General features: G+C 33.6%; 1 protein-coding gene across 5 annotated transcripts in view; it reads right to left on the bottom strand.

Moving 5' to 3' along the window:
• Kcnt2 (potassium sodium-activated channel subfamily T member 2) overlaps positions 1–15,084 on the bottom strand; it is a 353,683-nt gene that overhangs the window by 35,663 nt on the left and 302,936 nt on the right. For all 5 annotated transcript variants that reach the window (XR_004122600.1, XM_031384276.1, XM_031384279.1 and 2 more), the window contains 2 exons: positions 12,244–12,327; positions 11,070–11,198 (listed from right to left, as the gene is read on the bottom strand). Coding sequence is in view for 4 of the 5 variants with exons in the window: in XM_031384276.1 (XP_031240136.1) it covers positions 11,070–11,198; positions 12,244–12,327 (213 nt within the window). In the remaining variant the exon portion in view is untranslated. The remainder of the gene's footprint in view (positions 1–11,069; positions 11,199–12,243; positions 12,328–15,084) is intronic.

The following is a 15,084-nucleotide window of genomic DNA, read 5'->3' as shown; positions in this document are numbered from 1 at the left end:
CTCCGCAACTCCTCCCGTGGGTATTTGATTCCCCCTTTTAAGAAGGAATGAAATGTCTACCTTTTGTTATATAATTTCTTACCAGAGCCCATACACTGTTAAAAGTTACCAAGCCACACATTTCAGATCTCCAAAATGCTCAAGGATTGAATATGTCAAAGCATTCAAAAGAATTTCATTTAGACTTTCTGCTGTCTCAGATCCCTTTTGATAATGCTTGAAATCCTACTTGTGTTCTCCTTTCTCCCCAAATTCTCACTAAAATAAAAAAACCTGATACATTTCTAGTATCCTTAGTCTGAAAATCACAACATCTAAGTCACCTCTGAAGTTAAGCATTTCCGCATTACATTATCTCCTGTTCAAATTTTATCTACAACTATTTAAAAAATAAAATAAAAACATGCTATATACCTCTCATTTTACTAGCAGCTTGCAATGTCTGAACAAATATTTATATAAGTAATGAAGATGAACACTTAGTCAAGTAACTAAAACAGTGATATAGATAATACAAATAAATTGTAAATAGGTGGAGTTTGAGTAGGAACAGGTGGGATAGAAAGATGACTCCATGTTCCAGAGAAACTTAGGACTAAATTAGGGAAGAACGTATGGAATTCTTTTGGAAAGCACATTAAATTCAATAAATAAAGATGGTTTATCTATTTATTAGTATTTTCCCAAGGGTTTTAATCAAGTTTTATCTCTCCCCAACTTCTCCTATATCTTCCCATTCTCCCTATCTACCCAGTTTTATATTGTTTTTCTCTGTCTCTCTTTTAAATAAGTAAATTAAAAACCATTGTATCAAGCCTGGCAGCAGTGGCACATGCCTTTAATCCCAGCACTTGGGAGGCAGAGGCAGGTGGATTTCTGAGTTTGAGGCCAGCCTGGTCTACAGAGTGAGTTCTAGCCAGGGATATACAGAGAAACTCTGTCTCGAAAAACAAAACAACAAAAAACAAGAAAACCAAATAAACAAAACAAAACACTATATCTTTAGGAGCAGTAAGTAGAAAGAAATGAAACCAAGTAAGAGATATTTCTCATATTAAAGAATGGATATAAGGAAATGGATGGAGGATATTACCAAACATTTTTACTAGAAAGTTTTTGTATTTTGTTCGTGTTATTAATAGAATTGACTTATACATAGGTACCAAGGACAAGTAGCATTAAAAGAAGGTCACCAGTTTAATACGATATCACTGCCTGTGGGAGATTTTTATTTTGTTTTTAAAATTGTTTTCTTAATTTAGATTCCAGTCGTTGCCCCTGCCTCTCAGTCTCCCTCCCACAGTTCTTCATCCCATTCCTTCTCCCTCTTGCCTCCTAAATGATGCTGATTTTAATTGGGTAATTTGGTTTTTAACATGTTAACTTCTTGAGTTCTTTACATATTTTGGATATTGGCCCTCTATCAGATAGAGAGTTAGTGAAGATTTTTTTCCCCAATCTGTAGCTCACCAAATTGTCCTATTGATGGTGTATTTTGCCTTACAGAAGCTTTTCAGTTTTGTGAGGTCCCATATATCAATTTTTGTTCTTAGAGCCTGGGCCACTGGAGTTCTGTTCTGGAAATTTCCCCCTGTGCCAATGAGTTTGAGGTTCTCACTTTCTCTTCTATTCAATTCAGTTTATCTGGTTTTATTTTGAGGTCCTTCATCCTCTTGGACTTCAGGTTTCTTCAAGGTGATATATATGCATCTATATTCATTCTTCTATATACACATCACCAGTTAGACCAGCACCATTTATTGAAGATGTTTTATGTTTTCAAGTGCATGTTCCTTGTCTTCTTTGTCATAAGTGTGTGGGGGTACTTTGTCTTCAATTCTATTCCATTGATTGACCTGTCTCTATAGCAATATCATATGGTCTTTATCACTATTGTTTTGTGGTACCGATTGAGGGAAGGGATTGTGATTTCCCCTAAAAGATATTTAAATGTTGAGAATTGTTTTGACTATCCTGGATTTTTTGTCTTTCCATATGAAATTAAGAATTGCACTTTCCATGTCTGTGAAGAATTGTGTTGGAATTTTGATGTGGATTGCATTGAATCTATAGATTGTTTTTGGTAAAATGGCCATTTTCACTATAATAATCATAACAACACATTTCTCCATTTCTGAGGTCTTCTTCGATTTCTTTCTTCATAGATTTGAAGTTCTTTTCATACAGATCTTTTACTTGCTTGGTAAGAATTACACCAAGATACTTTATACTATTTGTGAGTATTATGAAGGGGATTGTTTTCTAATTACTTTCTCAGTCTGTTTATCATTTGTATAAAGGAATGCTACTGGTTTGTTTGAGTTAATATTATATCCTGCCACTTAGCTGAAGTTGTTTATCAGTCATGGGAGTTGCGCAGTGGAATTTTGTGGATTACTACGTACACTATTATATCATGTGCAAATAGTGATGCCTTGACTTCTTCTATTCAATTTGTATCCACCTGATCTTTATTTGTTGTCTAATTGCTCTAGCTCAAACTTCAAGCACTATATTGAATAGATAAGGAGTGAGTTGCCAGCCTTGTCTTGTCCCTGACTTTCCTGGGATTGCTTCAAGTTTCTCTCCATTTAATTTGATATTGGTTGTTGGTTTGCTGTATATTGTTTTTATTATGTTTAGGTGTGGGCCTTAAATTCTGATATTTCCAAGACTTTTAACTTGAAGCCTTGATGGATTGTGTCAAAGACTTTTTCAGCATCTAATGAGATGATCATGTGATTTTTTTCTTTAAGTTTGTTTATATGGTGGATTACATTCATGGACTTTCTTATATTGAACCATCTCTGCATTCTTAAGATAAAGCTTACTTCATCATGGTGAATGATGGTTTTGATGTGTCCTTTGATATGGTTTGTGAGAATTTTATTGAATATTTTTGCACTGATATTCATAAGTGAAATTTGCCTGAAGTTCTCTTTCTTTTTTGGGTCTTAGTGTGGTTTAGGTATCACAGTAATTGTGGCTGTGATCTGTATGAGAAGAACATCACATCTCTCAAGAATGAAATCGAAGAAGACCTCAGAAAATAGAGAGATCTTACATGCTCATGGATTAGTAGAATTAACATAGTAAAAAAGGCCATCTACCAAAAGGAATCTACAGATTCAACAAGATCCCCATCAAAATCCCAACACAATTCTTGAAAGACATAGAAAGAGCAATTCTAAAGTTTATTTGGAAAAATAAAAAATCCACAATAGTGAAAATAATTCTTATTAAAAGAACTTCTGGGGGACTCACCATCCCTGACTTCCATATACTACAATGTAATAGTGATAAAAACTTCATGGTATTGGTACAGGGACAGGCAGGTTTATCAATGGAATATAATTGAAGACCCAGAAATACAATCACACACTTAAAGACACTTGATTTTTGACAAAGAAGCCAAAAATATACAATGGAGAAAAGAAAGCATGTTCAATAAATGGTGCTGGTCTAAAGGTAGTCTGTATGTAGAAAAAAGAAAATAGATTCATATTTATAACCTTGCACAAAGCTTAAGTCCAGGTGGAACAAGGACCTCAATATAAAACCAGATACACTGAAACTCATAGAAGAGAAAGTGAGAAAGAGCCTCGAACTCATTGGCACAGAGGAAATTTCCTAAACAGAACTCCAATGGCTTAGGCTCTAAGAACAAAAATTGATAAATGGCACCTCGTGAAACTGGAAAGGTTCTATAAGGCAAACAACATAGTCAATAGGACAAATTGGCAGCTTACAGATGGGGAACAAATCTTTACTAACCCCACATCTGATAGAGGGCTAATATCAAAAAATATATAAAGAACTCAAGAAGCTAACCACCAAAAAACCAAGCAACTCAATAAAAAAATCCAGTATAGTACTACAGAGAGTATTCATAACAGAGGGATCTTGAATGGCTGAGAAGCACCTAAAGAAATGTTCAAAAGTCCTTAGTGATCAGAGAAATGCAAATCAAATTGACCCTGAGATTCCACCTGACACCAATCAGAATGTCAGCACATGTTGGTAAGGATGTAGAAAAAGAACACTCCTCCATTGCTGATAGGATTGCAAACTGGTACAACCATGTTGGAAATCAATTTGGAGGGCCCTCAGAGAATTGGAAATAGATCTACTAGAAGACCCAGCTTTATCACTCTTGTGCATATACTCAAAAGAGGCCCCACCATGCCACCGGGACATGTGTTTCACTATTTTCATAGCAGCCAGACAGATTCTTAAGTTCAAATAAGCCCCAAAGAAAGTGAAGAATGGCTTTATGAAAGTGAAGAATGGAAATGAGTATGATAGAGAATCAATAGAGCTGAAAAATGGCAGATAAATACACTTAAAAGGTAATAAAAAGATTCAAGAACAAACTTCTATAAGATATTGAACAAAAAGAAAATTGTAGATGAACTCAGCCTCACAGAGTATATGAATCTAAGTTTTCATTTGTTACATTTATATATATGTTGTATGTGTATATATGTACAAGAATGATGAGTGTATATGATTACTTTGGAGATTCATGTTGTTATAATTCACATGACTTATACAGTTGCTTATATTGCATATATTTATAAATATCCAAAATAAATACTCTTAGATACATACATATCTTTATTTTTCATATTTTGCTTATGAACAAAAATTTATAAAATCCACAAAAATAATAAGATTGCTAATCCCAGACAATCAAATACTTTACATTATTAAACTCAACATCTGTGGCATTTTTCAAATACACGGATATTGACTTTATATATTATGCATCATAGATTTAATTATATCAATCTGAGTATCCTCTAAAGTGGTAGTGTCTACTCAAACATGATGCTGAAATAAAGAAGTAGCATCTATGATGCTGCATACACTTGGTCACAGCATTATACTCAACCAACCCTGAACAAGCGACACATTTCCTTATCTTAACCTACGAAGTAGTAGTATGCTCCCTATTTCTTTCATATCCATCATAATCCAAGTTCACACACAGCTACTTAAAAGGTAGTGAAAATCTAAATTCAGGGTCATTGCAGAATAAGGAGATGAATAATTGATGCCTAGCCACAAGGACAGAAGCATTGTCAGAGAATAACTATGTTGCAAACAAACTCAACACACAGAAATAAATCTGACTGGAAATACTAGGCAGCTAATATGAACTAATGATTCTTCATCATGACAGTAGAACAACAGTGTGATTGATCTAGTGTTAGTAGTAAAAGAAAATGGGATTTATCTAGAAGCCTTGTGTAACCCAAGCAAAAGAAAAGGATCTCACAATTTCAAATTCACAATGAAGAATGTTAATGTACAAATGGGCCCAGATTCTCACCTCAGCTTTCTGACAAATCTATTGCTTACCAGTGCATTCTCAGCCTGACTGAATACATACAGCATCTCTCAGTAGATGTGTTGTTCTGTTTGGTGATAAGATAAATAGGATCCTATAGGATCCTGGCCGGGATGATCATGCCTATGTTCTTCATATAAAGAAATTGAAAAGCTTACTTCAAATTAAAAAAAAAAGACTTCCAACAATATAGAGGTAATTTTTCTCAGTTAATGTGCAGGAAAAGATGAAGTTTTCTAAAACATTTATGTGGTTTGAACCATTTCTTATGTAGATTCCCAAAGTAAATGCTGTGCTCAAAACAGATTGTGAGAGAAGGGAATAGCTACTTACAACAATAGAGTCAAGTAATAAGATATAGACAGTCTAGTGTTCGAGTTAGTTAATTTGATACTCAGCTCTGACAGATCCTAAAGTTTGAATCTTGGTCAAGGTACCTTGTCACAAATCTCAGTAATAATACTGCTTTTGTGTATGCAGTTATTTCATTAGCACTATATGCCAAGGTTTACTCATGTATTCTTTTTGTTTGTTTGTTTACTTTTGCTTTATCAGATATTTTCTTTATTTACATTTCAAATGATATCCCCTTTCCTGGTTTTCCCTACAAAAAAACAAACAAAAAACCCCCAAAAACCTATTTCCTCCCTCCTCCTCCTGTTCACCCACCCACCCTCTCCTATATCCTGGCCCTGGCATTCCCCTGCACTGGAGCATAGAGCCTTCACAGGACCAAAGGTCTCTTTATATTAAATAAGGCAAATTTTAATAAAGAGTAACATTGTGCTAGCATGAATGAAAAAGTGGAGAAATTTGGCTGCAAAAGTGTCTCAGCCATAAAGATCAATTGTTGCCCTTGGAGAGGATTGAGTCCTAATATCCACTTGGTGGCTCGCAACCATCTCTAACCCCAATTGTACGGATTTGGCACCCTCTTCTGACCTCTACATACATACATGCAGGCAAAACTCTTATGCACATAAAATAAACAAATATGAAAGACAAAAGAACAAAAGAAAGAAAGAAAGGGAGAGAGAGAGAGACAGAGAGAAAGAGAGAGAGGGAGAAAGAAAGAGAAAGGGGAAACTGGAAATTGTTAGTCAAAGATACAAATGACTACATGTCAAATGAATAGATTCTGGATATGTGATATTAGGCACTGTGAATGAAGCTAACATTAATGTATTGTGTACTTAAAATGCTCAGAAAGAGATTGAGGAGACACAGCCTTAGTTCATTATTATATATCTCAGCAAGTACAACATCTCCTGAAGTTTATCTTCCTTAAGTCTTGCTTTTTAGTCTCCATCCACAGATACCTTTAAGACAAGATCAGAGTTCTCCAGACACAAGTGAAGATCTGTATAAACTTTAGCATTTGAAAAAAATTACCAGTTTTTAAGACTCTAAAAAGCTGTAACATTTTAAAACATCCTCTATTATAAATGTTAATAATACAAAATAATAAAATATTAATATAATTTAGAATTAATTCTTATGTCAAGCTTTACATAGAATAATTTTTTGATTAATATATGTTTTCATTCTTAATGTCTTTCTAAAGCTTCAGCTTGTATCTTAAGTGTCACCTCTTAGGACTGACTTTTTGAACAGATGCCTGGAAATTGCACACCACAGTCTTGTCAGTACAGAGTAAGAATTTAAGAAATCACACAAAAGAAGTATGTGACTACTGTGAAGTATGGTCATTAGTTTCTTGGTGTTAACTATAGCATTTATGGAACTAATTTACTGAAATTCTGAATGCATAAAGGGATTAGCAAATGCAGTCCGAGGACAGAATGTAACATTATTTTGCAATCTTCTCTGTGAAAATAAAAGAACACTAGCATGAACTTTTCAGCATGAAATTCTAAATGTAGTCTTTCATGGACGTGTTCTTTGATAGGTCTGAATTTGAATATTAAAGCACTGAGGAATGAGACAAACAGAAGTTACTTACTTGAGATGCTATTTCTCGAGACTGACACAAAGGAGGAAAAAAGAAATACATAAAATGCAGTTTAGACAATGACTAGACCATACATACATGAAACAGTGACATGGACAAAATATGACATATATCCACATTACACTTATAATGCAATAATGTGTTTACTTTTTGTAAGGCTTTTGATCCAAGTCAGGTAAAGAATAAGATATGATTTTTTTTATGTCTACCAAATATTCTGTTTTTGCAGGTTGGATAAGTATAATAGATACCAAAATATATGATCAAAAATAACTGAATCACTTCATAAAAAAGAATGTTTTAAGTAATCACTTACATTATATACTAATTATTGGTAATGATGTGTACAATAGCAGTCTCAACTGACATTCAGGAAAGTTATGGTTAAATATAATCTGTGTAAATACTGAAGACATCAACTGGTATTTATTTTATTAATATAATTTTATTGTTGATAAAGGTGTTATTTTACTAAAGTCACAAATTTTCTTACTTAAAAATTTCTTCTATATGAATGTTTTCTTCTATATTCTTCTCATGAGTAATTTATCCTAAGGGAATCTCTCTGACAGTTTCCTGTTCTCGTTCTCTTCTGTTATTTCCTATGCATTTGCTTGGTGCTTTGAACACACTGATCAGGTCTACACCATGGGAAAGACAATGGAAGCTTTTAGAACCACGGCAGAAGACTTCCTGTGATCTGGGCAAGATCATAACAACCCCTTTAATTCTAAAAATGAAATGAGACTTCTGTTTCCTGAAATCTGGAACCTTTCCTAGGTCTTAGAGAAAACTGCCATTTAATCTGAACAACTTACTTGAACTTCCGAAAAATTTTTTAAACCAACTAACACTGGTGAATAACGATAATAGGTTTCAATTCCTTAGACTGATTTATCTTTGACTTGTGTTTACTTGAGAGAATTAATTCCTTTTTCATATATAACCCATTGTCTTAACTCAGTTCCTTCATTGTAAAGTTGTTCTGGCTAACTGTAAAACTATAATTGATTGTGGATCTCTTATCCACCAGTCATATTCACATAATGCCTTAGGGAAGAATGAGAAGAAATATTCTCATTTAAAAAATAAGTGTCCAGAAAAAGAAACTTCAATTTACATGATGGACTTGTGTTACTTCATGTATTAGGCTTTTCATGTTGGAAGAGAATATTCAATTTGGTTATAGTAGGTAGTATATGCTACATACACAATAATATTATTTTGGGGCAGTAAACTGTTGGTGAAATGTTTAATATACTCTATCTTTTTGTCTCATTTTATCTACAGAACTCAACTATATATCATTAAATAAAATGTGACAAATAATAAATCACGTTAAAAAAATTAGGAAAACAGGCTCTGTCAGCTTTAATTGGTTTCCTTTTATCCTGACAATGACATCCTGTTAAAAACATATACATAAACTGAAGGCACAGGGGGATTTTACTTGTAAAGGATAGAATTAGCTAAAATGTAATTAAGTACTCTTTAAGAACAACAGAGATATTCAGCTATTCTTTCTATATTTTGACATGTTATTCAGTATACAACAAAATATTTTTCAATAGTACAAAATTATTAGCATGAGTATGAGTGTCCTGACCAAAGAAAACAACTGCTACATTTAAATTCATAAAACTTATATAATGATAGACTACAAAAAACATCTATAGAAATTCACTCTGTAATTACCATAATCAATTGAGAAATATTTGTATTACAATAAATGTTTATGTTCTACTTTTTCTGGGGGGGGGGAGATGGTTTGAGACAGGGTTTCTCTGTATAGCCTTGGCTGTCTTGGAACTCACTCTGTAGACTAGGCTGGCCTCGAACTCAGAAATCCTCCTGCCTCTGCCTCCCAAGTGCTGGGATTAAAGGCATGTGCCACCACCACCCGGCTATGTTCCACTTTTTAAACATATGTGAAATTGTAAGCCTGAGGGCAGTGGTATTTAGAGATAGGAGCACTGAATAGTGATTAGGTTATGAAAGTTCTAGGGATCCCAGAATGCCTTGTTTCTTCTGTCCTAAGAAGATAGATACCAAGAGTCACAAGCGGGCACTCCCTAGATGACAAACCTAGCACTGTCTGCATTTGAGGCTTACCAGTCCTTACAAATGTCAGAAGCAACTTCTCATTGCAAAAATCTGTTTCAATATTTATTATGTATACGAGTATATTTGTATGCATGTGTGTGTGTTTGCATGTATGTGCATGTGCGTGTTTGTGTTCGTGTGTATGTGTGTGTGTGTGAGTTTGTGTATACAGGATTATATGACCCTCCTTCTGAAACAGCAGTATGAACTCTTTACTACTGAATCGTTTTTCTAGGCATTAACATTTTCATTTTTATAAGTCATTGAATGTATGATAAGCTACAATAGAAACACTAGCAAGCTAAGAGAATGTTAAATTATTTACATATAAAAGTGTCTTGTTTTAATATTTTACTGTATAATCAAATAATATTTGCATCTAATCTAAAAATTTTAACCATATTTACCAAACTACTTTATATATTGGACTTTCTTGTATGCATCTCTAGTCAGCCACTGATGATTATTTCTTATTTGTAAGTTCTTTTTCTGAACTGAACCTAAGAGTCTGTGTTCAAACAAAAATCTTACATTTAGCCGAGAGATGGTGGCAGAGATATTTTCAGTGTCTCAGAAACAACAATGAAGTCACCCACAACATCTCAGGAAACATGACTAAGATCCAGAGAGGCACAACACCCATCTATGTAAAAGTGTAATAACTGAACAAGAAGATAAGTCTGTATCCCATTACCTGTATTCTGACAATAAAATTATTCTGCATGAACCATTTATTTTTGATTTTTATCATGAATCTTTTTGGATACCTAAAATAAATATCATTGATCGGAGTCCTATGCCAGGGATGATTTTGCCCAAGAGGAAAAAAAAAAACAACTAGCAAAATGTCTTTGTGATTTGCCATAACTTTGGGAAATTTGAAAGAAAATATTTCAAGGATATCAACCAAAATTTATATTAAGAAATATTATATAGAAATATATATTTAGGGTAGTATATTTATCTAAAAACTTTACCTCATAACATATTCTATTTTAAAGAAGTGGATTTTCCTAACTGTATAGAAATTACCTGCAACCATAGAGGTGATAAAATTAAAACACAGATATACATCTCAGTTGCAGGTGGTCATCAAAATTCTTTCTTCTATATTAATAGGTTCTAATTCCCAATAAAATTACTGTTTTTTTCCTAGAAAATCAAGCAAAAAGTCTGTTCCTAGACTTTTCTTATAGCTTTACGTACATTTTCATAGTAGAGACAGAGAAACATGCATTTTAATGCTTAATGAGATTTCCTGTTTTGCTTTCTTCCAAATGCTAATATGGGCAGTCAAGGAATACATTAGAAACATAGGTGGTTCAGGAAAAAAAATTGTTTTTATCTCAGAATCTCAGGGTGACTTAAATTGTTCTGATTCTTTAAAATATTCTAGAAGTGACTAATCTTGGATCTAGGAAAAAAGATTGGAACCAATATTCACAATGCTGAAAAGCCTTCTATCTAACAATACTTCGTGAAACAGTTGAGATTTTAGCTACTGAAAACGTACTCTAGGCATTCATATAAAACTCCTTTTCACGTTCAATTGTATTTGTGTGAAATCAGTGTCCATGCTTGTGAATGACTTTATTCATCATAGTAAACACCATAGTTAAATAGGCTTTCATAGTTCCAAACCTCAGATGTCGTTAGTTTCTGAGATTCCGTTCTGTAGATCCCAATCGGAACATCTCCAGTAGAAGAACACAACTTCTGATAGAGTCTAGCATATGTTCTGATCCACAAGTCATCTTCAGTGATTTTCATCTATAATGCATAGGGATGAATCACACATCAATGCTCAAGAATAAAAACCCCAGTGGTCATTTTTTCTCTTCTTAAAAGCCCTGTCAATATGTATTTTGAAATCTCAAAGTAGCATTTCATAAAACCTTATTCCCTTATTAGGTTTACTTATTTACTCCATCTCAGCTTAACCTGAGAGCTCATCCAAACCCAGGAAATGTTAAGTATTCAATCTGGACCAGCACAGCATTTTATTGATCCAGTGGAAATAGGCAAAACAAGACTGGTAGAGATCTGGTAGATACAGTAAACTTTGGAAACCTTCAAGATGGTATAATAGCACAACAGACACTGATATTTAGGGAATAGAGTATATAAAGCAAAAAAGAAAACAATAGTAAGGTACAGAAATAAGTCTCGTAATAAAAGTCCTATCCACTTGCCCCAGTGTTCCTACATGTGCAGAAGCAAATTTGGTGTAGAAAGAGCACAGGGTTCTAGGCAGGAAGCCAAGGTTCTTCTTCCACACAGGTTCTTTTACATCTGAACCATTAGCAATCTACTGTAGTCTACATATCACACTCTTCTATAAAACAGCATGTTAGAATCACATGCAATACTACAGGTTGAGTCTCTCTGAAATCTAAAAGGGCTGGAGTGGAGGATTCCTTGATTCCAGAGTATTAAGACAATCTGAACAATGTAATAGGATCCCATTTCAGAAAGATATAGGGTTCAATGCCAGAATGTCCTGGCTGAAGGACAGTGCAGCCTCCATGTCTTGGACATGTCATTGTCAAAGCTGATAGCTAAAACAACATCAACAATAAGGACCTTCATGTGGTTTTGTGTAGAATGGTCTTTGTAACAATATTAATTGTAATGCTTGAGCCACGAAGAAAATATGTAATATTTCTAAGGACCAATAGCCTAATGATAGAAAAAAATCTTAGACACACATGAGGAAATAAATTTGGTTATAAACAAGTCACCAAAAGCACATAGTAGATGCTCTGATCAAACCTTCTATCAGAATTCTCTCCTCTCCCAGACATGATTAACTTACAGAACAAAGAAACCCCGATCCTGGTATGGTGTCCAGTCCCAAAAGAAGTCTGGTGATAGAAATCATATAATCTTTCACAAATGACTGCAATATAAGCAAAATATGTATACATCATATATGTGAGATACATAGAAGACTGGGGGGTTTGAAGACATAAATATTTCTGGGAAACTATTTCTATCCTCTCAGTAAGCCTTGATAAAATGAGATTAAAAGATGATTCCACACTTAAAATAACCATTTATAGCTAAACCAATTATAAAGTAATATATGAAGTACATGCTAATTAGAGATAGTATGCATACGGAGATTGGCATACAAGGCATGACGTTAACATTTTATATGGTTTAAAACAAAAACAAATATCTTTGATTGAAATAAAAGGTCAAAGTAATAACTTAAAATAAATGCTTTAAAATATTTCAAACACTCTTTCTCCTAAGATTAAGCTGCTAAATGGTAAAATAAAACCTATTTTTATACTTCCTTTATTATTTTTTATTACATATATTATTTCCCAAACTATTCCATTTTAAAATAGACAGTCCTTTTATAAAGGAATCATTATATTATTTTAAAGTAACAATGTGTATCACTTAACAATAGAAAACTAAACTATAACATTAGCAAGCTTGTAGAGATCCCTCATCAAATGTCATAACTAGAAGCACGAGTCCCAGGTGTCTAATTCCAGCACTAACAAATGAAGGAAATCATTCCCAACAATTCAGAGATCACTATAACACACCAAAAGTCCTGAAAGATATAAATTATTTTCTAAAATTTGTTAACTCTGAAGTCCTCCTGTTAAGTGTTTTTCAAACAAATAGTAAAATAAAGTTATAAGTTGTAGCTAGAATATTTTTAGGTTTATTAAACTAGAAATCAATCTAACCCAGCGAATAACTTTGCTGTACTATAGGGAGTTTTGCTCAGGTATACATATACTCCTATAGACAAATCCAGTATATAGTGGACTAAAACAGTAGTATAATGCTCTCTCATATAATTCTGATCTAAAATGCGAAATTTATTATTTATTTATTATGTTTCAGTGTATGTGTATGTATGCATGTGTGCCACAGAGTACCTGTGGAAGTCAGAGGACAGCTATGGTAAGTTGTAACACATGTGTCTCTGAGATAGAACTCAGGACTTAAGGCTTAACCACAAGCTCGCTATCAGCTGCATCATCTTGTATGCTATAATTCAAAACTTTCAAATTCTAATGGGGACTTTCTGCATTAGCTTCAACAAATCACTAACTTCAGTGTCTCTTGATAATGCAAAGCAAAAGTCAACCCAAAGAAGGCTTAAAACAGGTCTTCACTTCTTTTTATTTTTTGATAGATTTAATTTTATTTACAACTAATTATTATTGAAATGTAAAAGCTAATTTCAGGTTTTACAGGAGTTTTTTTTTAAATTATTATTAGACATTTTCCTTATTTACATTTCAAATGTTCTCCTTTTTCCTGCCTTCCTCTCTGAAAAAACCCTATTCCCTCCTGCCTTCTCCTGCTCACCAGCCCACCCTCTCCTGCTTCCTGGCCCTGGCATTCCCTTACAATTGTATCACATGAAAATAAGACTGTAGGGTTAGAATAGTAGTTAAGTACTTCTTTATAATCCATACAAACTCTCAGCTTCAACTGCTGCTCTTCAAACATACTTAAAAAAAAAAAAAAGAAATAAAACAAAGACAAAAAACAAAATAACAAAAATAAAAGGAAAGAAAAAAAGAAGCTGGGTTGCAATTTTATTTTCAAGAAATGAGTATATTCATATTTGGGGAGCTTAGGTACTGGCCAGCCTCCAGCATTACCTAGATAAATTATCTGGAAACTTTAATAAAAAGCTTTAATACCAGTCATTGCTCATTGCTCACTATAGTACCTTTCCCAATAAGCAGGTCACTCCCGAGGACAGGGAGAGTCAGCTCAGAGGCTAGCAGAAAATCTCCAGATATCTTGGGATTAGTTTAGTCAAGCAGAAAGTTGTAGAAGAGTGCAACAAATATACAATCAAAGGCAGTATAGACAATAAAATATCATGGTGCTTAATTTGACGCTAATGCTATGAAATAAAACTCTATAAATATATTTTCCCTTTAAATGGAAATGTTCAGTGGCTGTCTGACTAATCAGAGAGCAGGTAATGTAATTATGATGCAGCCCCAGGCAGAAACAAGCAAACAAAAGCAGACCCTGCTATATTTGTGTGAAATATATGTATTTTTGGATTGCTTTCTATTAGCGTACAGTGCAGAAACAGCAATGGAACCTTGGTATTTAGGGGCTAAGTAAATGGCTCTGAGTTATAAATATTTCTTCTATTTATATAAATTAAGCAAAAATTATGAAATGCTTAAATATCTTTAGTTTAGAGTCCTGACACATTGCTATCTGCTTAAAATCTAAAAAGAAAAAAAGAAGATAAGCAATGCTAACTTTAATTATTTTGTTATTTTTCTCTAAAAAAAAAATCAAGTAGTTCAAGGGGATACTTAGAATAATAAGAAAATACATAAATAAATTTCAGATGAAATTGATACCCAGGAATATTTGAAATAATTTCCATATACTCTTTTATTTTATTACTGTTATTGTTACTATTGTGAGGAAGGAGAGAGAGGGAGAGGGAGAGGGAGAGGGAGAGAGAGACAGACAGACAGATAGACAGACAGACAGAGAGACAGAGAGAGACAGAGAGAGCTCACAAATTCACAGTGACCTGTGTAAAACAGGTCAACTTTTAGGCGTTAGCTTCCGTTTCCATTCTCAGTTCTAAGAAAGTAATTCACATTTTCAAGCTTGTGTAGTGTATAGTTTATGTCCCACC

The sequence above is a fragment of the Mastomys coucha genome, unplaced genomic scaffold (genome assembly GCF_008632895.1).
Source record: "Mastomys coucha isolate ucsf_1 unplaced genomic scaffold, UCSF_Mcou_1 pScaffold1, whole genome shotgun sequence".
Classification (NCBI taxonomy): domain Eukaryota; kingdom Metazoa; phylum Chordata; class Mammalia; order Rodentia; family Muridae; genus Mastomys; species Mastomys coucha.
This window is presented reverse-complemented; position numbering and strand designations above follow the sequence as displayed.